Source organism: Ciona intestinalis, unplaced genomic scaffold (genome assembly GCF_000224145.3).
Source record: "Ciona intestinalis unplaced genomic scaffold, KH HT001176.1, whole genome shotgun sequence".
NCBI lineage: Eukaryota > Metazoa > Chordata > Ascidiacea > Phlebobranchia > Cionidae > Ciona > Ciona intestinalis.
Window position 1 is genome coordinate 1 of NW_004191497.1, and position 25,286 is coordinate 25,286.

Sequence of the window (25,286 nt, forward strand, 5' to 3'; positions counted from 1 at the left end):
ATAAAAGTATAGCAGGATATAGGGAAAGACGGGAGGACGCCTCCAGCACATAATATCCAAATATCCTGATCGTATTTTAAACAATTAACAACGGTATATGAAAGTCGTAAGGATGCATTTTATAATTCTTTGACTGTTTTTTGTTTATTACCAAATAGGACGAAAAGATATAATAAAAAGGTGTCCGATCTTTCCCTACCCTACTACTATTCTCCTAGTTGAACTTGCATTTTGAATTTGCATTTTTGCAAACATTGCAACTTATTAGCAGCAATGGAACCTATACAGCTTTTTGTAACAGACGGGTTTTCGGAACAAATGTACAAATCAAAGCGATGTTCCAAGGAAGAGTGTTTCTCATATCCTGTTATTCGCACTGGCGTGAAAGGTCGACTTTATATTACCGTTCTTCTAAGCAGTTGTTCATTTTCCCTCAGTCGAGCGCGATGAACGGTCGTACAATATCTATAGTTCGCATGTTCGTCAGCTGTGTGATGCAAAACTCGGAATCGTGGTGGTTGAGAAGGAGACGCAAAACGCCAGGTTTATCTGCTTTATTTAAAAAGTAGGAGAAAAGATTAATCTAATGAATAATCTCGCGTGAGTAACAACATTTCTGGCCAAAAGCATGCCCCCGTAACGAAACAACTCGGAGTTAGAGGCAGGCGCGCTAACTATACTGTGCCGGGTTCTATTTGAGTTATAGTAAGGTGGGGCAAGATGGGACACTTTTTATTCTTTTTTTTCTCGTCGCATTTGGTAGTAGACAAAGAACATTTAATGAATTATAGATCCGTATCCTTACGACTCCCATAGACCGTTATTAATTGTTTAACACACGATGAGGATGTTTAAATATTATGTGCTAAAGGTGTCCCATCTTCCCCTACCCTACTATATATTATACAGACAATTAGGTTTCAATCAAGCATGAATATAATTTGAAGCAGCTATTAGTACAGTGTTTCTTCGTGTATTTGATTAGTAATACCCGCACAGAACTCAAAGCAGCATATATACGTTATAAGAATAATCAAATAGAAAATAATGAACTGCAGCAGTTCAGCGTTTAAATTTACTGGTTGCAATTAATTCTTTGTTTCGCTTTACTGCAGTCTGTGACAGAGAGCTCAAGTTTCGACGACGATCACGCAGAAAGCAGATCCTTCTTACGGACAGAAACCAGAATTTAATCAAAACAGATTTTTCTGACTCTTATTAGTTTGAACTGTTTCTTCGTATTACTTAAAGCAAAGCTCAAATGCATTGGCACAAATAATCTTCTCGAATGGTTACAGCAAGTATAGCCATGCAGCCCATGCTAGTTAAAGTGATTTTTCTGTTCTGCATCTTGTTTGGTGATGAATATGAAACTGAGATAGTTCGGGCACCGGAGCTTGACTTGGATGCCATGACTGCATTGTAAGCATTGTATAACACTTAGCTTATAAACAATCGGTAATTTTTAATCTTTATTTTAGAACTCCGTTTGAAGATATGGAACCTGCTGTAGAAGATCATATGAATTTTCGATCGGTGTAACCCATGAAACAACATGTGTTTTATTGTTCAAATAAATACACATTATAAACATTATGATTGTTTAATTGCTTTGTATGTTAAAAGTGGAATCAAGTTTGAATACATTATTTTCGTTGCCAAGATTCAGCTGTACCAATAAATACAGTATATGTATTAGGCTACTTAGTGCAGAAGCCAACAATATAACGTTTGATGTGCGGCACATAATATAACATAGCTTATATATGGTATAGAAACATATAGCTTACAACCTGCCGTCCTATCGAGGTAAATACACATGTTTTGTTCTTACAGAGATGCTAACATTCTTGAAGAAAGAAAACATAGTGTATAACTGTGATGTATTTGCACAATTGTAAAGATTGTGTTCACAAATATCTTAAGAGTTAAAGCCGGGAAAACTTGCTAAGCAATAACATCAGCAGAGCCTCAAAGCGAATGTTTAAGAATATCTAAAATATAAATTTAAATCTAAAACGAACAGTTGGGTGTGCGAAATATGGGCTATATTGGCCAAATTTAAAGTTCGAATACATTATTTTCGTTGCTAATATTCAGTTGTATACTAAAAATAATCACAGCACATGTATTACGCAGTGCAGAAGACAGCAATATAACGTTGATTTGTGCGACACGTACTAGAATATAGTTTATATGCTACAGCAATATGTATCTTACAGTCTGCAGTTCTCGAGATAAATACACATTACTAGGTCGGTCTTTTGCCTAAAGATCGCTACAACGAGAAGTACTACGTCCTCTCTAAATGTACTGCAGCAGTTCTGCGTTTAAACGTACTGGTTACAACTAATTCTTTGTATTCTCTGTACTGTTAACAAAGTCTTATCTGCGAAAACTAGCAGTCTGTGACAGAAAGCTCAGGTTTCTCAAAAGACGACGTACAGAAAACGAATCCTTCTTGCCGACAAAATCCAAAACAGAGTTTCCCAACTACTGACTCTGCCGTTGAGAATACTTCGTCCAAGGAGGCACTGCTGCTTGCTAATCCAGCCACGATTGTTTCGATTCTTAGGCCTTGACGACATTATAGAAGAAGTAACGACTTAATATATATATTGCCTCTGCGAACACTGCAGATTTAGTTTATCAATTACTATAAGCTGGTTACAGTGAACACGTAAATTTCTTGTGTAAGTAGGTCTCTATACAGTGATCACTCATGCTTTATTTACGACTTTTTAATTCCAATATTTAAAGTCAGAGTAGAAAATAAAGCAATGCATGTTAAACTGTTGATTATGCTGTGCATAGTGTTAGTGCAATCGCTTGTATCTCAAGCTACAGAAGATTGGGAGGCCTGCGGATACGAACCGGATACTTTTAAACGAGTGAGTTTGCTTAATAATGTTTTAGAAGATATGGTCCAGTAGAATACAGTTTAATTGCATGCTAAGTTGGAGTATATATAAGATGTTTTTTGTTTTCATTCTCTTTTATCATCCCATTTTGGTAGAAAACAAAAAATCTTTATAGAGTTATATAACCTTAAAAACGATAAATGTTAAAAACACGATTCGGAAATATCGGGTATTATGTTCTATGGGTATCTATCTTACCCCACAGTAGTATATGTTATTTACAGTAATAAATAAAACATATATATTCTACAGAGCAACTATGACAACTTCGCTGTAAGGTAATATTGTAGTTTTTATGCTTTTACTATATCGTTGGTTAATATAACGTGTTTTTTTCAAGGCCTCGAAACAAAGATATGAATGACGTATTGTGCAAAAGATAACAAGAGCGTACAATGCTCCAGCCGGAACCCGTAAACCATTTGTGTTTTTTATTCAAGTTAAATACACAACACATATGGGTATAACGTTTAATTGCGTCGAATCAGATGCGTTTAGTCATCGCTTCTTATTGGTTTCTTATGTGAGTTTAAAATATACCTTGATCCCAGTCTCGCAAAAAACAAGATATTTTATTTAGAAACATTTCGAGGGATAGTAAGGTGGGGAAAGACGAGACACTAGCACATAATATCCTGATCGTGTTTTAAACGATTAACAACGGTCTATATCGGGGTCGTTAGGATACGATTTTATAATTCTTTGAATGTTCCTTCTTAAATACATTTTACAAAAAAGATATAAACGTTTTGCATGTGTAGTCGTACAGTATTAGTGAATACTAAGTTAGTGAATTATTAAGGATTTGAGTTGCACCTGCTGCGTGGCCTATACATAGCACATGAACCGTTTCATATTTGAAAGAGAAGTTTAACTTCAAAAGGGGGAATCTGCGTTCATCCATGAAGTCGAAATACTAAGTAACTAGGCGTGTGCTTTAGCTCAGTGAGATAAGTGTTTGCAGCCAAAAATTTGCGGAACCGGGTAACTTAGTTAACTCAGGAAATTGATAGGAAATTATTATGCCAGGTTCAAAGGTCTTAGTTTACAAATAATGCAGACAGCCGTATATGTCTGCAGTTAGAGACTTTACACTAAAGTCGTTTTTAAACAGTAAGGACCAGTATAGGCATGAAATTGTTAGTACCACTATTAATAACGTTTGTAGGTTTAAAACCAATACGTTTATTTTAAAATAGATATAGAATACGAAATGGGTATTTTACCGAAATTTAAAGACGCTGGCTTTGGTTGGTATGAGTTCCGTATGTGTCTTCTTATTGTGTACATAACCATGCCAACCGCTTTTCAAATATTTCAAGTTCTTGTCTCACAGTTTACACCGGAGTTTTATTGCCAACAACAAGTAAGTATTTCACCAGCAGTATATCCAAAATAATACGGCATAATTATATTTAAGCATGTTCATTTACAAGTCTATTTTATTCATATAAAGTAGCCACGTAAGAGAAAATGGACCATGTTTTTATTCTCTTTTATTGTTCGATTCAGTAGTAAACACAGAACATTTACTGAATTATATACAGGACTGTAGCATCATGATGCTAGTAGAGTGCTGTTAATTAATGATACGAAATATGATGAATTATGTGTTAACGGTATCCATATATAACAGTACAAACCTAAATTCTCCTAACCTTATATGATAAACCATTCATATTTTTCGTTTTAATACAGTCTTTGCTTGGGGATACGACGCAGTTCGATGTAAACAACTCAACAAATGGAATGCTTGTTACGGATGACGTTTGCACGATCCCCAAGAGTAATCATTTGACGACGGGTAATTGATTTCGTTTAGTCCAAGGCCTGTTAGTTGGCATATTAACCAGCAGTTTAAACGTCTACAAAATGGCATGCACTACCTTTTAGTTATTTTCGGAAACACATTCGGCGTTGTTTAATCTAAACAACATTAAAGAGGTGTATAAGATGGGACACCTTTTTGTTTTATTTTTTCGTCCCTTCCAGTAGTAAACAAAAAACATTTAAAGATTTAGATTTATAAAGTCGTACCCTTACGACTCCCGCGTAGACCTTTGTGAATGGTTTAACACGATCAGGATAATTGGATATTATATGCTAAAGGTGTCCCATCTTACCCCGCAGTACTATAAACATGTCTCGTGCAATTTGTTCCAGATAATTCAAGCTACATAAAAGACGTGCCAGTATGCACGAGTATCGTTTACACGGGAAATTATACATCCGCCTCTATTGAAGTAAGTAAGAACTGATGATATTAAGTAACGGACATTATAGTGATATCCAATAACACGTTCTATGTTTTCATTGGTCCGTGTTTTCATTCTCTTTTATCGTCCTATTCATTTGTAAACAAAGAATATTTAAACAAATTATATAACTCTATCCTTATAACTATAAAAAGAGCGTTGGTATTTGGTAAAAACACGATGAGTAAGTATGGGGTGAGAAAGGTGGGGGGAGATGGGACACCTTTCATTCTATTTTCTGGTCCCATTTGGTGGTAAACATTAAACATTCCAAATATTATAAACCATAGCCTTACGACTCCTACCCTGCTATTATATGCTAACGGTATCCAGCATACCCTACACTCCTACAGTACTATACATGTGGGAATAAAACATAAAGCATGATAAAGCATGATAAATACTGATAACTTCCTGTTTCCTGATTCCTGATTGCATAGTTTGATATGGTATGCGACAATGGTTGGCGACGACCGTTATATTCTTCATTGTTCATGATTGGAATGACGATTGGGGGAATCTTTGGCGGAGGAATATCGGACAGGTGTTTATTTGAATTTAAATCTCTTGATTTCTAGAGTGGTTTTTACTTGAATAAAAACAAGAACAGTTTTACAAACTAACTATATAGGCTATTGACCCCCTTTAAACGCCTTTATGCCTACTGATTCACGTATATAGTAACAATATGTTTTCAGCCATGAAATTGTGTATATACATAATTGGCTCTTATAGCTTTATTCTTGTTCGTACCTTTACAGATTTGGTCGACGAATTGTCGTTTTGGTTTTTACATTCTGGCAATTCATTCTCGCTTTAGCAACAAGCTTCGTAGCAGACGCAACCACATATGGAATATTATTTTTCTTCAGTGGATTTGGTTGCCTTGTCAGTTATCAAGGCGTTGCTGTTATGGGTATTCTGCAGTTTCTTTTGTATGTGTAGTAGAGTGGGGAAAACGGGACACGTTTATATTTTGTACGTCCCATTTGGTATAGTAAACAAAGAACATTAAAGAATTATAAAACCGTATCCTTCCGAAACGAGTATTTTTTGCGATTCTGTTTCATTTACGCTGAGTGACAGAACATATAACATAAATTTTATTTATTACTTCGAATACAGTAGTAAAGATCAAATTAAATAAAAAATGACAATAAAACGACCATTGTTAAAAGCATGCTACAAGTAAAAGCTATAAACTTAAGGATATATGTCAAATAAAATTGTGGGTGCTGAACCCACAAGTCACCATCCACTTAACTCTTGATTAAAACACAGGTTGGGAAACAGTTCCACCAAGTTTTCGATCTTTCATGTTCTTTATACAAGGAATAGCCTTCGCATGTAGTTATTTGTTGTTTGGTCTGGCGACTTGGATTTTTCAAGACTGGCGGTGGTTCTTAAGAGCTTATGGAATCGCTGGAGTTTTCTACATACCTTCTTTCTGGTCAGGGAACGTTCGTTTATCTATTTTTTTATAAAAAAAAAATTGTAAATGCAGTAAAGCAGCTTTAGGTGTATTTTTAAAATGGGAATTTTTTAATTTTTTTTTATGTTTTTTAGATTTTTAAAAATAATTTTAACAGGTTGTTTGACGAAACGGTGCCTTGGCTTCTTGTAAATAAAAGACACGAAGAAGCGGATCTTTTGAGGAATAAAATAGCAAAAATAAATCGAAATTGTAATGAACATAAAACAGAGGACAGCGATGTTAAAAACGTACTCTTGGAAATGAACGAGAAACAAAATCTTCTGAAGGCTTTTAAATCTATTCTGAAGTCTCCGTACATGTTCATTCGCGTGATGATTATATCTCTGTCTTGGTAACTAAGTTTTAACTCATACTTATTGCATATCTAGCGCTCATATTATTTTATATTTCTAGCGCTTCATAATATTTTATATGAACAAAAGTCCATTTGCTTTCAGGTTCACAGTGAGCCTCGTATACTTTGCAATAGCTCTTAACACAAACGGATTGAAAGGGGATCGAATATTAAACATTGTGTATGCTGCACTCGCTGAGTTAGGAAGCGCAATCTTGTACTTCTGCTTCGTTAGAATGAGGGGCCATCGCAATTGTTACATCGGGTTTATGACCCTTTGTATGATATCACTCTGCATTACTCTTGCAGTAGACCAAGGTACAAACGCGGGAGTCTTAAAACTAACATAGAAAACTCTTTTAAATTGCACCAAAAAAGTGCGTTTGAAACCCTTACAATATTATATAATATATATGATGGTTAATATTTTTTTTTTTGCCAGGTGTTGTGGCTGGGTTTACCATGTTCAGTAAACTAATGGTAGGAACTGCGTTTCTAACAGTCTATACATACTCCGGTGAACTGTTCCCTACAAACATCAGGCAGTCATTACTTGGTTATTTCTCAGGCTTATCCAGGGTGGCTGCCAGTACAGCTCCATATATCATATACGCAGGTATTGAATGAGTAAGATGTTAATGCATATATAACTGTGGGGTAAGACAGGAACTGTTAAACCATAATATCCCATATACTTTCTAATCATGTCTTAACAACTAATAAAATTCTTTTATAGAGTTGTAAGAATACTGTTGTGTAATCGTGTAAATGTTCTTTGTAACTTCTAAATGGGACAATAAAAGCGATCAGCAAAAATTGATAAAAATCTCATTTCTAGAAAAAGGCAACAATACGACACCAACTATTATAACTGTTACGTTGGTATCGTTATCCATTGTTGGGTATATGTTTCTACCTAAAACTAAAGGGAAGAAACTGCCACAAACGGTAAAAGAAGCCAACTCCATGCGAGGGTAAGGAAGTTTACTAATAAAAGTATAACCTTTGTTGTAAAAATGTGGTTTAAACTAATATTTAAACTACATATTTCGACAGGGGCCTTCTTACATTGTGCAAAAATGAACAAAAAGTTGTTGCTGTAGAAGAACCTTAGTCTTGCTATATTTTATTAAGTACTGTATGGTAAGATGGACCCCTTTATCGCATAATATCCAAAGATCCTGGTCGTGTTTTTAGAAAATAGCAACGATCTAAGAGAGTCGTAAAGATACGGTTTTGTAATTCTGTGAGTGTTCTTTGTTTACTACAAAATGGGACGAGAACATAGAATAAAAATGTGTCCCATATTTCCCTACCCTGCTACAAGTAACCAGATTGGTTCATAACCTGTCACGTTATATCATGTGAAGCGCACTTTTTCAACAGTACACAAATATAGAAATTTGCGTTGTTCTGCCGTGGGACTTTATACACCTGTTGATCGATACACAAGGCAACCGGTACAGTTTATACACCTTTAGGTACCGATTTAGTCAGTAAACAATATAGACCGAACACCACAAAAGCTGGGATATGAAATCATATGGTTTGTACATTAGTTTGATTTTGTTGTTATGTACAGTTTTAAGATGCACTGCTACAGGTAGCACTGCAAGCAAGGTCAGTTTCGGAAATGGAAAAATGGTTCGTGACATTGAGTGAGTATAGTGGTAATGCCACATGTCTAGGCGTTATTTATTTATTTGATGAATGAATGGTGATTTTTGAAAGGCACATCAAAGAAGAATTGGGCGGGTTGGTGGAACTGGCACTGACAAATATGAATTCGGAGCATTTGGAGTTTTATTATTTTAGGTAACGTTAGTCTTTATGCGTCAGCAGGGCATTGAAGTTTTGTAAAAACGTTTTACAGTTGCATAATATGCCAGAGAGCCTATAACAGCCTGAAGTACATCATAAATGTTAAACTGAACTGGTTTAATCTCTTTGATGTAGGCTGACAGTTTGTTTTGTGATTTGTAGGTTACACGATTTGAACAAAGATGAGATATTGGACGGTAACGAGCTATATGCTGCTCTATCAGAAGGCGCTGTGAACTTTGGTCTAAGCGAAGACAACCCAGCAGAAAAAGAAAAATATCTAATAGGTTTGTATACGTTTGAAAACTATATTATGTGCTTATTACATATTGTTTTAAATATATTGTTATAGAAGCAGTTGATCATCTTTTGGAAGAAACAGACGCCAATGATGACGGATTGGTTACATGGTTGGAGTATTTAGCGAAAACTAGAGACTTTGTCGATATGTAGACATTTGTTCTTGCAAGTTTTCTATACCTTGTGCTGTTAAAACACAGTCGATATTTTCATTTCTTCACTTGTTATTACGCGACATGCAAGTTATAGTAAATGCCAAAAACGTGACCATGCATACTCTCTTGCTGTTTTAAACCCTGTCACACATTTACTAACTATTGGATCAATGCAAAACAGGTATTATGTTAGTTAAATATGGTTAAATGAACCAATACGACATTTGAAGACATCTCTTACTCTTAGTTAGCCTTAAAGCACAGAAATCATATCTGTCCGCTAGGTGAACTGTGCGTATAGATACAAGTAAAGCGTCTACAGTTTAAATTGTCGGTTGACAGGTGTGTATAGATTTATTTATGTCTTGTTTGTACTAGATGTTTCGCGGCAGTTTACCATGGTTATTGAGTTATGTTTGGGCTGGAGTTGGTAGTAATTACAAAAGATAAAATATAATGTTACTTTAAATAAAGAAACGTTCTGATTTACAATAGGCCTAGCGCAAACTGCAACTGTTTATATAAAAATTGTATAGTATAGCCATTATTTTTTCAGGCGTGTATATAGCTGGACAGACTTTTTAACATATTTGGTACATATAAAAGTAAAACTTAATAAAATGTCACACCAAGGAGCTGCGTTGCAAAGCTACAACAATGAACTTGTAAAATGCATTGAAGATCTGTGTGCTAAACGTGATGACCTACACAGACAAGCTCTTCAGGAAGAAGAGGAAAAAAACAAGCTCCAAAACGACATCAGAGTTCTTACAGAGCGGTTAGCAAAAGTTAACGAAAGTTTAGCAAGAAAAATGGCAGCTCGTAATGAGTTTGATAAAACAATTGCTGAAACAGAATCAGCATACATGAAGATTTTAGAAACTTCACAGACTCTTCTTAACTCTGTGAAAGGAAGCATACACCACATGGATGGCGGGAAAGGACATAAAATGGAATATGGTGCAAAATAATCACGGAAATAGCTAAATTGTTTGTTTCTCTTTCCTGTCTTACTCTTTAGAATATGTATTATTGATGTGTATATTTCCTATGTGATTTTCTTTCATTTTTTCTATAAAGAATTGTTACGCTGCACTAGAAGCGCATACATAACGTTCCAATTTGTATTTTATTGTTCATAAATTAACAAATTTTCCATATATTTCGTGTGTACAAATTCAAACCTGTAAAATATCAAATGTCTTACTGCTTGGTGGGCAAATGTATGTTATTTACACAAAAACTGTAAAAGTTAATCTTTTCATTCAATTCAATTCAATTTACTGAAGTCCTAAATTATACATATCTGTCTTTTTTTGCTTTGTAGGTGCTATAAGCCGCTTTATTTTCGAGTATTGCAACATAATGTAATAATAGGATGGCTAGCAATAATGTAAGTGAGGTTGCCGCCTTAATAACAGAAATTATTTGCAACCTAAATGGCAGCACTCTACAGGCACAACTAAAACGTGCAGCTCAGGTATTTTTAGGGTTTATATTTATTTACAATTTTTATTGGACTTGTGAAGCTGGGGTTCCTACCCATGAGCCGACAGATCTTTATACCAACTTGTCCAATGTAAAAATTAGTGTATTAGTAGTAGTTTATTTGTATATCTTTCTTCCATACCCATAGCCTAGGTGTCACATATTGAATTTCTAGCTAAATCTGAGGCAGCATGTCTGAAATACAGTTACATTTACAGTTGTCAAACATAAGGTAGCTCATTGATTAATGCTGTACTTGTTTGTATAGCACATAATAGAAGGGTTATAACTATTTTATTGTTAAACCTTGGTGCTAAAACATATGATTTTACATGTAGTGGTCAATGTGACCCAAAACACCGACCACATTACACTACGTCTATGCTATCTTCTGTTTATCCATTTTTTGGGAAGCTAATAACAGAATCTGGCCAGTATCCCAAAAGTGTACCCAATTGCCTATATATATGCAACCCAGATTTTTAGAAATGTTCATTTATTTTCAGAAAGAGGTAGAAAAGCCCACAGTCACATCTGCCACTCTGAAATCGGATATCATTAGTTCATTAAAAACATCGGGGTGGGAAAAAATCTTACGGAATGAAATCTACAAGCAAATAAACTGGTAGCTTATTTGTTTGTTCATGTTATTTTATTGTAAACACAACAGTTGATAAACTTACTATGCTAAAATTGTTAGACTGGTCCTTATTGTACTACAAATAAAAACAAAAATACAATTTCTACCTATTAAAAACTTTTAATTTTTTTATTTTTCTAGTATTCCAAAATGCTTTGATAGCTCTATCCCTTTTGAATGTCAGAAAGAACCTCTTATGTATATGAGGAAAGCTCAAGTAAGTATAACATACCTTTCTCTTTGTATGTATATATTATATATCATTTGGTGCTTTGGTATTTATTTACTGTGTCTCTCAAAGTCAGCTGTGTTTCAGACTCAGTTAATGTGTTTAGCTTCATCATGTTTGGTATGCATGCATATATAATTGTCATTACAACAGAACTGTTTATATCTAATGTAATCTTACACTGTTGTAATGCCATCTGGTTACGATGCACAAAATAGTTGTTTTGTTACTATATATATTCAATAATTAAAATTACTGTATATACTCAATAAGAAAAAAAATGACAAATTGTCGGCCATACAAAATAACAATCTAGACCAAACTAAGTAAAATACTGGGTAACTCATCAGCGACCACGAGGTATGAAACAATACACCTGTACTATATTGACTGTCGTTTTCAGGCCACGCGAGAATAAAGCAAGTTTTGTTCTATTTCTGTAATAAATGTTTGTCCTACCTCCAGGCAAATTGGGAGAAGCGAATATTAAAGAGTATGAACAGCATGTGCACTGAACTAAGCATTCCTCTTGCTCGTAAACGACCCGCTGATGAACAAAGAGATTTACTTCATAAATGGAATGAAATGGGAACAGATGAGCCAGGTATATAACTATATAAACAACACATATATATATCTATTTTCTATCATGTTTGTGTAAGAGAAACTATAATGTTAAAATTTGTAATTTTTTTTGTAAATAAAAAATTAAAACATTAATTTTTTAAGTGTAATTTACAATATAGCATATCCTATATTTTTTATTAAATGTATTAAATCTAAATACAAACTTAAGACTTTTCTGTTGTATGGTTTCTAATTTTTTCCAGATTTAAGCCACTTTCGGCCTGTCTATGCTCCAAAAGATTTCTTGGAAGTTATTTCAAGTGTCAGAAATCCCAACTATCGTAGTTTGTATGGTCATGAATCTGAAGAATATCCTGAAGTATGTAGTGAACACTGGGGTCTTATACAAGTCCCATTGGAAGTCCCTAAACTTACAGAACTGGTAACTTACAATATTTAGATATACTTGGTTCTATTCTAATCACTTTGGTTGAGGTCCTACAGTGTGGCAAGCCATGGGGCCTGACACTTAGACCAAAGTTGCCCATACTTGATTAAGATACTCTCTATATTCAGTTACTAAAGTATAGACTGCGTACTTTTTAGTTTTTGCTCAGTAAATTGCCACAAAAATGTACTATTTTCTGATAGCATAAGTATTTTTTGTTTAAATACATCGGTGGTTAGTTAAGCATACATTATCATGAAACAAATCCAACATATTGCTTTGTATGTTAAAAAATAATACAGTTCAGAAAAAACCAGGATAAACTATCGACCATGCCACCCCAGGTTTGGTGCCTATGTCCGGCATCATGTGTTTCTTGTATGTTATGTTTATAAGCACTAACAGTTAAAAAGATCTCCTTCATTTTCAGCAAGCGAAATTCTCAGAGTTTTGTTCCAGCCTTCCACAAGGAGGGATTGATGACAGTGTTGATGCCCCAACAGAATCCTTTCAAAATGAAAGGAACAGAATAGCAAGGAGAGGTAATACAGTTTAAAAGTTAATTCATATTTTTCTCCATAGTGTTGCAGTGGCTACAGTTCTTATTTCATGCTAAAATTATATAAAACCTCTGTTACTAAGTTTTGTCAGTCTTATTCAATCAGAAATATTGTTAGTTTTATGACTCTTATCTTATTACATGGTTTGTAAAATGGTTGCAGTTTTAAATTTAGTAGGTGTTTTAAATATGACATTACCAAATAAACATGTATACGGAAAAAGATTACTCTGTTTATTTCTAGTATTAGATGAAAAACGTGGAGTGCTAGCCCAACATTTCTGCAGACGAGGTTGTCCGAGTGGTAATCGTGCCGAAATGTGGCAACTCGCACTAGGTGTCACTGTGGATCACTTGGTAAGTCGTTTTTGGTTTAAAAAGGTCACAGGGTATGGGTTCAAAGCCTGATGCTGGTACCATCGTGGGCATGTCTGCACTTAACAGCAATTACCCCAACTCAGTGGTCACTTACAGGTCGTCAAAGTTGACAGCGAAACATTAAAAAATACTTATACATTTAACAAATAAAGTTACTGAAATGAAAAAATTTAGCATTCAAAATAATTTACCTGTTTATTCTTGTGCAGGCGATATTAAAGTACGACCAACTGAAAGGTTATGTTCTGCAACATGATCTACTGGTTGACAGTTTAATTTACAAGGTAAACTCCTAAACATTGAATATTGTAAAAGTTATCATCATTTTTGTGTTATTACTATTTTCAAAAAAGTAGATTACACCAATTGCAGGTATTTTTTAACTATTTTAGTTTTTGCAACTGTACACCTGCTTATGCTGGTGCTGCTAAAAAAAACTTTTTAAAAATCTAAAAAAATGGTAAATAAATTATAAATATTGTAAAAACACACTAAAAACATATATTACGAGGATACAAACAGTATTTTTTGTCAGTATTTATAGCTTTAATATCTGGATTTAAATAAAAAAAAACGATAAAGTATGATGTGATAACTTCTATTGATTTTCTCAGGACGTTAAACTGACTTCTGTGAATGATGATTATTACTTTGTGTTCGAGGATTATTTGTATCAAGTATTGCTTGTGTTTTCAAGGGACACGACTGTACTGGATCACTTTGTGCACAGTAGTGCTTCACCCCCTAAGTCTTATATTAGAGGTAATGTATATTTCTGTATTCTGTACTTAATCTACAGTTAATTCTGTCTGAAATACAGAATTTGTTTTATGACATTTTTTGACTAGTGTGTGTTGAAATGTTTTGTACAACTTTATTTTGTATGTTGGAAAATGCTTAAAAACCTTTGGTGAACTTTGAAATATCACTATCTTACTTCTTCTTATCAACTAAAGCAAATGAAGTTGCAAAAGATGAAACTTTTGTTGAAATTGATCTTCAAACTGAAAACATTGTTGAAGTGCCAATAACAATTGCACAAAGAGTTAAGTTGCTAAACTTGGATGACAAACATGACCCGAAAAACCAGTTAAAACCAGATAATACCAGTCCAAAAGACCAGGAAGTGCAAGAGACAGGTTGAAGTCATTGTAGTTGGCTTCTCATGAGTGTTCTGCCATCATGGGTCTCATATGATCATATCTAATGATCATTACAATTCATTCACTAACATGTAGATACAACATTGTTTATTGTTCAGTTCTCTTTCGCATTTGATGCTTTATCAATATTGTGTGCAAATGCAATCATATTTATACCTACATAGCTATTTAGACAAGCTTTCTGTCTCTGTAACTTTTTAAAGCAGTGCAGTTGAGGTAATGGGGCAACTCCGGGACAATTCCCAGGTAGTCTGGCATGCCTAACCAAAGGAGGTCACTCATATAGAAATGCTACAATCTTCTCATGCTCTCATGCTCTGTAAAATGCTAATCCAAACATTCATTCAGTGTAGAAAATAACCGAAGCTTTATTAGATTTTGAAACTACCAATCCATACAATAGACATTTTACACCAAATCACAGCTTAATTTTTTTACTCAGGAAAGCTTGGTCTTGAAGAATTTTCTGTTATCTATCCTCCTAATGGTGTAATTCCTTTCCATGGTTTCTCCATGTATGCTACACCATTATGTTATCTCTACTCAGAACCTATTCGACTTTATTACATGTTTCGTGAGATGTATACGAGATATTTTCACAGGTTACATTCAATATCTTCACACCCCCAGGTTAATACAAATATACTTAGTGTTGTTATAACAATGTTTTTTATTTAAACAAATTTTTAATGTATAGTAGGTCGGGGTAAGATGGTCCATTTTTAATTCTATTTTCCCCTCCAATTTTGTAAAAAACAATGAATATTTACTGAATTATGTAACCATGTCCTCATGACTGTTGTTAATTGTTAAAAACACTATTGGGAAACCTAGAATAGTATCTGCTAATCGTATTTATCGGCCCTATAGTACAGCATATATGAATGTATCAATACAACCTATGTTCACTTAGCTAGGTGTATACATATTCACCATAAACATGCAGTATGTGCTTAGAAATTATGCCTTATTTAGAATTGTTTGATTACTCCTTTTTCCTAAACTTTATAAACATATCGTTTCAGTTTTAAAAACTTTAACAATCTTTAGTAATGTTAGAAGTTAAAATGTAATGTCTGTGATGTAAATTGTATCTTACATGTTCTCTATGATGGTTGTATTGAAACTGACCAGAAAAATCCTGTTATATAAACATCATACGTCACAGGGCATCATATCACTGTGTTTGTTATTTGAATCAACCTTACAATCCACTCATCCAAGGTTATTTCGGCATCTTCAAGAAATAGGGTGCCAACCGTGAGTATTATGTGGTTACCCTGTACATTATAACCTATGTTCTATTTAGTGGCCCTGTTCTATTTAACTGAGTTATGGATCATAAATTTCCAAACTATATCAATGGAAAGTTATTATAGCTACCAGGTATAGTAAATCTTACAATTGTCGGGAGATTTCTTTTAAAAAGTATTTTAAAATTTTAAAGACCCCTTTGAATCACAAAATTAACACTTTCAAACTATAATTGATCATGTGGAATTGGTTCACAGAAATACATCTAACTAACATTGCCTTTGTGTATTTAAAAACTTTAACCTGTTTTAAAATAAAATCACATGATTTTTTCATCCTTTTCAGTTTAAAAATTGCGTTTAAATGGTTGGTTCGTGCGTTTTCTGGTTACCTGGCAACTGAACAACTCCTGTTACTATGGGATCGTATCATTGGATACGGAAGTTTGCTCATTCTTCCTCTTCTTGCTGTTGCTATTTTCCTCTTCCGTCAATCAAACCTTCTTCTCATAACATCTGCAAGTGGTGTTGAGGTAATCATTTGCCCAATAACGTAATATAACTTGAGTTATTCTTGTGTGGGAGGAAAGCCTTCAGTTTCTAGCAATTGCCATTCATTTTCTGGTGCTGTGGCAAAGTGGTTAGCTTCTCTGCCCTTTAAACCCAGGGGTTCTTGGTTCAAAGCTACTCACAAAGTTGAATATGTGGTAACTCAAAAGCAGGCATGAGTATGAAATCGACTTTTTAACTTCTTTATCCTTGAATGGCGGGACAACTACAGTCGTTACAACATGGGTGTTTTGTTTCATACACCTCGTGCCCGCTTTTGAGTTACCACGTTTTTTATTTTTTATTTTTTTAATGTACCCCTGACAATTTAGACTAAACCATATAATAAATATTTTAAGTTTTTGTTAGTATAAGATACCTTAAACCCTGATTGCAATAACTTTTAATTGCTTTGTTATCTCAATCTTAGAAACTATAGGCTTTAAACTTCAGCCATGGATCAAATACTACTACCCAACAAATATCTAATAAAGCTTATTTCTTGCAGGGTTCCTTAGCAGACATTACGACACTACATGTTGTTCCACTGTTACAACTCATACTCTTCCCAACTTAAAGAGTTTTAGTTTTTACAGGTAATATATCAGCTCTTTGGATAAAGTGTTTGAAAATATAGGAAAAGTGGCTTTTCCATAAATCTACCAATAAAAAAGTTACCCTAATTTATAGATAGTCATTTCACAATAATAAATGCTAATCTGCCTAATTATCTACAAAAGCCTAAATTTATAACAACTTTCTGATCTTTTTGCCTTAGTGTTGTTCTGTATGATGCAATTAATCAAATATTTACAGACTTTTATTTATCTGAGCAGGGTTAGGCAAGGACAAACACTTCATTCAAAGTGTTGAAGTCGACCTCACAACAGATACCCACTGTGCCATACTTCATTGTACTTTATTATTCTTAGCATTCTCCAGAAACGCAGAATCGAAAGATGGCTTTAACGTATACACGCTTATATAGAAGATGTTTTAAAATATAATTAACGCCAAAGCACCGGTTCAACATATGTCTGCTTGCTAATTACATACGCATCATTATTTGCATAGATGATATTCGAAATTGCACAAAGAAAACGGGCGGGTCGACTAATAGGCGTCTGCATTGTGATAAAAGTGGATAAACATAAACTGGCTTTGATGCCATGTTTGTTCAGTATTTCTGCAGTGATATGTGGACATAGGACATCAATAGTTAACCCTAAATGTGCGAGGTGGTTAAATCTTGTTCCGAAGTCCTCACAATCTAGTATTTTGAAATTCCAAGTCAGAATAATCTGGTTTGGACGGATTACGTTGTCCCACAGCTCGGCCTAGGATTTCACCGTTGTATGTTATGTCTTCCTCCTGTGGAAGCATAATGTTTAAACAACTTTATATATCAGAACATAAGAATTATCAAGGTTGCGAATTTAAATGTTTGACAGGTAGAAATAAGGTCATTTTGCGCAGTTTTGCACGATTTGTCTGTCAGTTAAACTTTTGTCTTGTCAACATTTGGTAGTTACTCTGCCGTTTTATCAAGACTTTAGGCAGTCACGATTGTAAAAGAGATCTCACACAACCAACGTTTCGTCTGCCCTACAGTGAGACATCATTAGGATTTGCAGTCAAGTTGTTTATCCAACAATGTATCTGTACTTACAGCAACGGCATGCCTCGGACCTATATACACTGGACTATAGGCCTGAGGAGTTGACCACTTTGCCGGGCATTTACAAAGAGAAACTGTTTATATACACCAGCAGTTACTTGTGGAAATGTCGACTGACCTTGTGGTATTCGACTAGTTCGGCGAGACTTTCGTGTCTAATTTGATCGTTGCCGAAGAAATGGTAACTTCCTTCTGAAGCATCGATCAAGAAATGTTTAACTCTGTCCTCAGCTCTGTGGAATGACGATATGTGTCAGATAATGCGCTACACGAGTGAAACAGGTGTAAACAAAGTTCAGACATCTTTAGTCAGGCTATCTATTTATAGCTGTATATGTCACTAACATGCCAATGTTTTCTGCGTATGTAAACGCTCCTATTAGGCCAATGTGATTTGTAGTATATGCGCGATCAAGTGTTGCGTATACGCTCCTTAAGACCAAAGTAACTGGGTTTCTTATAAATGAAAACTAGATCTTCTGGCAATTGTTTGTTTGGTAAGCTTAAAGACCGACGTTTCTTCTGCCAAACGCTGAGACATCAAGTCAATGCTTTGGCATATAGAAAGAAGTTATGGCGAAAGGTTTCAGACGAACTCAATATAGTTAAACATACGAACTTACTTGTAACTGAGCGCATATCCCCATATCTTGTCGCTAAGGCGTATGAGAAAATCTCGTTCTGGCCTTGAACACAGGAGTGACTCGGCGTCGCTTCTCGAAATGATACCTACGTCAATTAAACAGTGTATGGGTAATTATCTTGTGAGTCTAACAAGCCATCAATGTTTGCCACCTCTGTCAAAAATATTGACAAAAACTGTCCAAAATATTGATGCTTGATGACAACTGATAAGATATCAAAGACACCTACTGTAGTGTATGATGATTCACACTAAGTATACGTAAGTCTCCCCTCAGCTGACCAGAAGCTTGTTTATATAGTAACTAGCATCCGACGTTATGGGTCAATATATTTACAAGGCAAACAAGTAAAGTAGGCCAACTTATGCTTATCGTTGTATCAAAGGGCCACGTTTCAATTTTCTAAGCGGCCTTTCTCCTATATTCAATAACACGTGTTTTAGCAACCAGTCAACACAAAACAGAATTTGCTTGTTTGTCTCTTACCGTGAAACCACGTGGGTATAATGACGTCACCACGGTCGTCTACGAAGGCTGACGTTTGCTTGTCTTCGAACCAGCGTTTGACGTCATTTCGACTGTTTGGTTTACCGGTTGTTGATAGCCTGCTGTTGTTGCGGGTTTTAATATCAAGTCATTTTGCAAAGTGGTTTTAAAAATTGCGCAATCTGTTTGCTGTTCGTACGCAACAGCGGCATAGCTTTGTTGGTTTAGCACTTAAACTGTCATACTCGATATCCAATTTATCAAACTGAATTGCGGTTGTTTAAGCATTAAAGGGAAGTTAATAACATTCTCTTAGGATTTATAGCGTAATGGGTGAAAGTTGTTACTTTTTATTTGAATAAAATGTATAAAAATACGGTTGCTGCCGTAGCAGCATATATAGTTATGTGGGGTAAGACGGGATACCGTTAGCACCAAAATCTTTTCTGATCGTCTTTTGAACAACTAATCACACTCCTTTAGAGTCGCTGGAAACGGGTATATAATTTTGTAAATATTCTTTGTTTACTGCCAAATGGGACGAGAGAAGAGAAAAAAACAGTATGTTTTATCTTACCCCACTTTACTACATATTCGTTTGTATTCACCTGGTTACCACTGGACTTCTTGCCCGTAGCGAAGTAATAGGGGGTACCACGGTATCTATTACAGCAAGTTTAGGTGGAAGAGTTGGCTTCTCCAGTTTCGATTCTTTTTCGTTATCAAATGAACCTAATTTTGCGAATTTCTGTCTTAGAGATTTTATCTTGGACTTGTTTCGATTAACTGCGATAAGAGATTGTCTCTTTACTTCGATGCTGGCTCTCCTTGCTCGTATTTTCCTTTTTTCGTCTTCTTCCTTAAACCTCCGAACTGTAGAGATAAAAAATGCGAACTATTAATCTGAATCAAAATTATTTTCTTTTTGGCAATTTTTTAGCAACCACGTTATTTAAACTTTGGATGACTCTCTATTCTTGAGATGTAATGGGCCGACTTTGGCCTAAGTTTAAGGTGCTGTGGCATAGGAACACATAAATCCATATGAAGTATATCCTTGTAAACAAGTGAGCATTAAACTTAGAAAAAACTCACGCTGTTGATTCCATTCTTCATTCGAAACCAAGTCGACCTGAGGTTTAGTGACGTCATCTACGCCTGTGACGTAACACTTATTTAAGATGATATTGAACAAAACGATACTTTTTTAAAACAACGTGTTAATACGGATTTCGTTATTGTGTGTCATATAGGCGTGCTGCGGTTATGTAACAAGAATTATACACGACTTACTTTCGTATATATTCTCGGTTTCTTTTTCCACCGAGCGTTGGCCTTTAGGTGACTTGGGTTGTTTTCTTTCATCTTTGGGGCTCGTTTTTGGTGTGGCTACTTTTGGAGGGGTCTTGGGTCTCAGTGTGTTAATATGTGTAGGTGTTTCGGTGCTAGTGGTTGGCACTGTAGTGTCTACGAGTATCGGGTTTCGTACAACTTCATATCCTGCAAGTTTTCCCCTGTTTTTCGCCTAAGATTAAATAACAAGTTAAAATTTAAGCAATGTACGTAAGAGGTCCGGATTCCAGGCGAAGCCCACTTAATTGCTGTTCTAAAATTTCGTTTACTGTTCCAAGTTTACAGGAACGGCACATATAACCCTGATTACGATATATTTAATTACTTTGTTATCCGAATTTAATAATACTTCTAAAAGCTCCTGTGTTTTAAATTTAGCATTGTATATACATACATTTGATAAGTAATGGCAAAGGGAGAAAATAACTGTAAATTTGAGGCAGTCTAACGCCATTTGCATCATAAATCTGTCCCATGAATTAATCATTATGTTCGCTAAATAAACTCTGAGCAACGGTTTATGAACTTACCTCTTTCCTTCTTGCCACTGGTGAAATTCTAGGCACCGATTGGTGTGTTGTGACTACAGGTTTATGGTTCTCAACTTGATTAGATTTGACGTAGGCAAAATCAGCCCTTTTTGCTGCTGTAGTTGAAGCCAATGTACTTGTCATTGGGGGGTTACGGTCAGAGTTACTATTCAATTTTGCTGTGACAAGTTTTACTCTTGAGTTTGCTGTTATTTTGTTTTCTTTGCCCCCAGAGTTTGCTCTGTTTCTGAGGACCTGGGCACCTCGGAGAGCTTGATCTGTTTCTTCTTTCATCACAGCGAACACGGCAGCTTTCATTCGTTCATCCCTGAGGAAACAAAATGATTTTAAGTGAACAATTATCCCATGCGTTTGGGTAATAAACCAACTCTAATCTACACCCCAGGCCCGCCCTTATGTTGCTCATAGGATGGTCATCACTCATCACCCCTTATTATAGAACAGAATACATCATGTAATTTTACTTATATCCAAGTGTATATAAGCAAAAGTGACTTGATGTAGATTTTGTTATAATATAACTTGGTATTAAAAAGTCTCATAGGCCTTTCCTACCTTCCTATATCTTAAACAAATATAACAGCCCTATCAGCCTACAAGTTTGGTTTATCGCACTTGATGCTTGGTAATTATATATTAGGCAATGGCGGAGTCAAATTAAATAAACTTTAGCATAAGTTTCATGTGAATTGTGAAGGCCAAGTCAATATTCATGGTTGGCTTTAGCACCAAAATTTTATTCTGTAAAGGTACTTGACGATCTGAAGAACCGTCTTTCGAATACCTTTGCAAATAGAGACTTTTAAAACCAAATATTTTAAGACTCAATTTCCTATAATTTTACTCAGTAGCTTAGCCGCGTGTTAACACATTCTACCAGTTTAATATGAATACAAATTTCATTCGTGACTTTAAAAAAGCTCAACGCGAAAAAAACTCTTGCTTCAGGCCCACTTATTAAATATACATTTATATAAGCTAAACCCACAGAGTAACTTCTTTCGTTTTACAATGTTATATGATGGCAGTTTAACTTTATTTACTTATCGCCACCATAACTAAACGACACTTCTGCTGGCTTTTACCACTTTTATCCTGCAATGAAATACGATTGCATTGTAACACAAATCATCTTCTGTACTTACGTGTATCTTTCCCATCTTTCCTCGGCTGTCATTTCTCCATTCTCACCGAAAACGTGTGTCAATGGTTCGCCGTTAATGTCTTCCATTATTCGAACTTGTTTTCCTGATAATGTTAATTTGTCAAAGTTTATACACATGAATTGTAGGATGTATTGGCGGTCGCAAATATCATGGTTATTGTATTTTAACATACCATGTACAAAGGCGATTACACTTGTTTAAATTGTTCAATGTTCACCATATGTTTCACAGCTCCAAAAGTCAATTGCTGTGTAATAGCCTTTGTATTTTTCTTTTGAAACCACACATAAAAGACATAAAGATTTATAGTTATATGAAGTTGGAGCTCTAAATCAAAACAGTGCGGAATTTGACGGGAATTGCCGATAAATCTTTCCGAGAAACACTTTTTAATTGCGTTTAGTTAAACGGGAGAGTTTAAGATAAATGCGATGTCATGTTCGAACGATTACCGATTATGTTATCCCATGTTTGCATTTGGCAACTTACCAGGTTTGGTTTTTCGTTGTTTTACTGGAGGTTTGTTTTCCTTTTCCCTTTCATTGTAGCGGCGTACCTACATTTATAAATAGTTGAGTTATTCATCACTTACAGGAACACATAGGTGTACGTATCTCATATAAGGCTTCAACTGCTTCACATGTTGGTGACTCATATCGTAACGTCACGCAGCAATTATAGTATTTTTGGATTTAATTGAGCAGATATACTTTCTTAGTAGCAATCATATATTAGTGTTCTTATACATACCTGTTCCTCTCGTATTTTAAAAAACAAGATTTCTTTTTGTTCCTCCGGCAGCTCGGCCAAAATGTCTGGGTCCACGTACATGTCGCGTAATATCTGTTGCAACATTTTCACTCCAGGGGGTAGGCTATACAATACCGTAATAAATGGAATAAATAAAAGGGCAACGGTCGGTTTCGCTGTCTCTTTGAAATCCGTCAAGAAGTCGTACTTTAAATAAAGTTGTTTATTCTATGCTATATATTTCCTGTCAAAACGGAAACATATATAAACGCATATATACGCGGATATATTTCATGCATCGTATAGTCCCAAAAACCTCCTTTAATACAAACGTCTATGCAATCACTCGAGCATATTAGTACTATACCAACACCTATAAGTAATACGCACAGTATTTTGTCTACAAAGACTGACCAGATATTCACATTTCGAAATATCGACTATTCTTTCCCTGGTTCTTATGCTTGTGTTCTGCGGCTTCGCTTCGAGTGACTGGGTTTGCCTAAAGCGTCCCTGTAAATATACCGACTCTCGTTAAACATTAACTTTGTAAACTTCCGCGCTCTCATATGTACTTAATAAGGACCTATACAATGGACTGTGCTTTGGAGACGGGTAAACGGACTAACCACTATTACCGCTAATATGTTTGACTGCTCGGCCGTTAAAAATTACATGTTTCTCGCTTAAAAGCAATACAAAATAGAATTCTATAGTTTATCTTTTAACTTTATTAACGTCTTAGAAGATTGTGTTATTGAAACTTTTAGGCTCAAGCATATATAGTGGGGTGGGGAAAGATGGGACACCTTTAGCACGAAATATATAAATATCCTGGTCGTGTTTTAAACAAATAACAATGGTCTATGAAAGTCGCGAGGACAAGGTTTTATAATCCTTTAAATGTTCTTTGTTTACTACCAAAATGTACGAGAAAATAGAATGAAAAGGTGTCCCATCTTCCCCCATCCTACTATACTTAGATCTCCGGGTTTGTTTTCGGCGCTAAAACTCACATATTGTTTTCGTTGTTTTCGGCGCTAAAACTCACATACACTATAAACTAACTGCGCTGTAGAAGCGATTTAATTGGGATGTTGTGGAATCAAAGCTAGCGAACCAGGGGCGTCACAAATGGTTGATCAACTGTAATGTTAATATATAGCTGACGATTAAGTGAATCGATGCAGTTTGCGGAATTTGAACGTTTATTCAAACAAGCCTAAATAGTTCTAAAATGGGCATTATGCCCACTTTAAAAAGTAAGCTGAGCCGCCAAACTTTAAACGATTGTCGAATCACGATCCAGGTAAAGTTATATGCTGCCCAAAATCTTACCCGAAACCCATTTTATATATTTCGCACTTCACCAAACAATTTGCATAGTTTTAAATGTTGTTTTTATTAAAGTAGAAGTATGAAAGTATAGGGTTTACTGTACAGTAGATTTGTTTAAGCATAACATCGCGGCTTTAGTTTCGGGACATCCCCAAATATGAAACTAGTCCATTTAAAATCTGATACACGCATGTTGGTTTTGTAAAGTGGGTCATTTGGTTGGTTAAGTGGATTTCAAAACCAGCAAGCGTGCTAGAGGAAGTATATACACATTCTACATAAGAAAATCATGGGGTCAAAACGTAACTTTCTTGGTAAGTGTTTATACTATTATGTTTTTGGTTAAGTGTTATGTTGCTACTTCATATGTTAATATTAAAGAGGGATTGTTTTGCTCATGTAAGTCTGGTGACTCTGTATAATCTACATCATATTTATTGTTTGTATGTTAAACTTTATTAAAGTATTTCTTAGTAAGCTACAGTTTAATGTAAAAAATGGGGTATTTTCTACAGCTATTTTGAGCGTTTCGAACAAACATGGCCTAGAAAACTTTGCGAAAAGATTGCAAAATTTGGGAATTGATTTGATTGCTTCTGGTGGAACTGCAAAAAAGATTAGAGATGCTGGAATTGAAGTTAGGTAAGATGGATTGTTTATCCAATATTTTGTTTTTTTTAACGATCGCTGTTTTGCTGCTAATTCTCTCTCTTCCCTGTTTTGTCAAATGTGATATTCATCACTGTATCTAAAGATATAAAATTT

At 35.0% G+C, this 25,286-nt stretch overlaps 5 protein-coding genes and 3 long non-coding RNA genes across 8 annotated transcripts; 7 read left to right on the forward strand and 1 right to left on the reverse strand.

Annotated features, from left to right (window-relative positions):
• Positions 1-945: 945 nt before the first annotated feature.
• Positions 946-1,596, forward strand: LOC104266751. Its single transcript, XR_717700.2, has 2 exons — positions 946-1,422; positions 1,482-1,596. It is a non-coding gene; the product is annotated as an uncharacterized LOC104266751 (long non-coding RNA).
• Positions 1,597-2,750: 1,154 nt separating this feature from the next.
• LOC104266752 lies at positions 2,751-3,385 on the forward strand. Its single transcript, XR_717701.2, has 3 exons — positions 2,751-2,891; positions 3,174-3,199; positions 3,262-3,385. It is a non-coding gene; the product is annotated as an uncharacterized LOC104266752 (long non-coding RNA).
• Positions 3,386-4,091: 706 nt separating this feature from the next.
• LOC100185853 (solute carrier family 22 member 4-like) lies at positions 4,092-8,399 on the forward strand. Its single transcript, XM_009863714.3, has 11 exons — positions 4,092-4,287; positions 4,620-4,725; positions 5,085-5,164; positions 5,617-5,720; positions 5,938-6,092; positions 6,458-6,626; positions 6,766-7,002; positions 7,109-7,323; positions 7,448-7,621; positions 7,844-7,979; positions 8,062-8,399. Exons 1-11 carry the CDS (start codon positions 4,135-4,137, stop codon positions 8,117-8,119), a joined length of 1,587 nt encoding a protein of 528 aa, XP_009862016.1. The 5' UTR covers positions 4,092-4,134; the 3' UTR covers positions 8,120-8,399.
• A 75-nt stretch (positions 8,400-8,474) lies between these two features.
• Positions 8,475-9,294, forward strand: LOC104266753 (multiple coagulation factor deficiency protein 2 homolog). The gene is made up of 5 exons (XM_026840278.1): positions 8,475-8,551; positions 8,609-8,663; positions 8,737-8,820; positions 8,989-9,113; positions 9,179-9,294. The coding sequence occupies exons 1-5, from the start codon at positions 8,539-8,541 to the stop codon at positions 9,277-9,279; spliced, it is 378 nt and encodes a 125-aa protein (XP_026696079.1). The 5' UTR covers positions 8,475-8,538; the 3' UTR covers positions 9,280-9,294.
• A 541-nt stretch (positions 9,295-9,835) lies between these two features.
• Positions 9,836-10,607, forward strand: LOC100177973 (Sjoegren syndrome nuclear autoantigen 1 homolog). The gene has a single exon (XM_002119433.5). It carries the CDS (start codon positions 9,902-9,904, stop codon positions 10,250-10,252), a length of 351 nt encoding a protein of 116 aa, XP_002119469.1. The 5' UTR covers positions 9,836-9,901; the 3' UTR covers positions 10,253-10,607.
• On the forward strand, positions 10,606-17,585 carry LOC100180332 (TBC1 domain family member 19). The gene is made up of 14 exons (XM_002119337.4): positions 10,606-10,761; positions 11,276-11,394; positions 11,551-11,626; positions 12,104-12,242; positions 12,469-12,647; positions 13,084-13,195; positions 13,457-13,569; positions 13,800-13,874; positions 14,205-14,352; positions 15,196-15,383; positions 15,922-16,013; positions 16,353-16,539; positions 17,064-17,151; positions 17,392-17,585. Exons 1-13 carry the CDS (start codon positions 10,660-10,662, stop codon positions 17,130-17,132), a joined length of 1,599 nt encoding a protein of 532 aa, XP_002119373.1. The 5' UTR covers positions 10,606-10,659; the 3' UTR covers positions 17,133-17,151; positions 17,392-17,585.
• On the reverse strand, positions 17,456-23,713 carry LOC100181132 (SH2 domain-containing protein 4B-like). The gene is made up of 11 exons (XM_009863716.3): positions 23,184-23,713; positions 22,923-22,989; positions 22,413-22,515; positions 21,247-21,574; positions 20,657-20,888; positions 20,459-20,521; positions 19,972-20,236; positions 19,364-19,485; positions 18,857-18,962; positions 18,352-18,466; positions 17,456-17,926 (listed from the first exon to the last, which is right to left on the reverse strand). Exons 1-11 carry the CDS (start codon positions 23,286-23,288, stop codon positions 17,819-17,821), a joined length of 1,614 nt encoding a protein of 537 aa, XP_009862018.2. The 5' UTR covers positions 23,289-23,713; the 3' UTR covers positions 17,456-17,818.
• Positions 23,714-24,632: 919 nt separating this feature from the next.
• LOC113475702 lies at positions 24,633-25,094 on the forward strand. The gene is made up of 2 exons (XR_003397464.1): positions 24,633-24,835; positions 25,037-25,094. It is a non-coding gene; the product is annotated as an uncharacterized LOC113475702 (long non-coding RNA).
• The last annotated feature ends 192 nt before the right edge of the window (positions 25,095-25,286 follow it).

Coding starts and splice junctions, on each gene's coding strand:
- LOC104266753 (XM_026840278.1), top strand. Junction 8,664..8,736: donor AAAATGGTTCGTGACATTGA/GTGAGTATAGTG, acceptor GATTTTTGAAAG/GCACATCAAAGAAGAATTGG. Junction 9,114..9,178: donor AAAAGAAAAATATCTAATAG/GTTTGTATACGT, acceptor ATATTGTTATAG/AAGCAGTTGATCATCTTTTG.
- LOC100180332 (XM_002119337.4), top strand. CDS start 10,660: ATGGCTAGCAATAATGTAAGTGAGGTTGCCGCCTTAATAACAGAAATT. Junction 12,243..12,468: donor AATGGGAACAGATGAGCCAG/GTATATAACTAT, acceptor AATTTTTTCCAG/ATTTAAGCCACTTTCGGCCT. Junction 13,196..13,456: donor GAACAGAATAGCAAGGAGAG/GTAATACAGTTT, acceptor GTTTATTTCTAG/TATTAGATGAAAAACGTGGA.
- LOC100177973 (XM_002119433.5), top strand. CDS start 9,902: ATGTCACACCAAGGAGCTGCGTTGCAAAGCTACAACAATGAACTTGTA.
- LOC100185853 (XM_009863714.3), top strand. CDS start 4,135: ATGGGTATTTTACCGAAATTTAAAGACGCTGGCTTTGGTTGGTATGAG. Junction 4,288..4,619: donor AGTTTTATTGCCAACAACAA/GTAAGTATTTCA, acceptor GTTTTAATACAG/TCTTTGCTTGGGGATACGAC. Junction 6,093..6,457: donor TCAAGGCGTTGCTGTTATGG/GTATTCTGCAGT, acceptor ATTAAAACACAG/GTTGGGAAACAGTTCCACCA.
- LOC100181132 (XM_009863716.3), bottom strand. CDS start 23,288: ATGTTGCAACAGATATTACGCGACATGTACGTGGACCCAGACATTTTG. Junction 20,522..20,656: donor AACCGAGAATATATACGAAA/GTAAGTCGTGTA, acceptor GTTACGTCACAG/GCGTAGATGACGTCACTAAA. Junction 17,927..18,351: donor AACTAGTCGAATACCACAAG/GTCAGTCGACAT, acceptor ATGCTTCCACAG/GAGGAAGACATAACATACAA.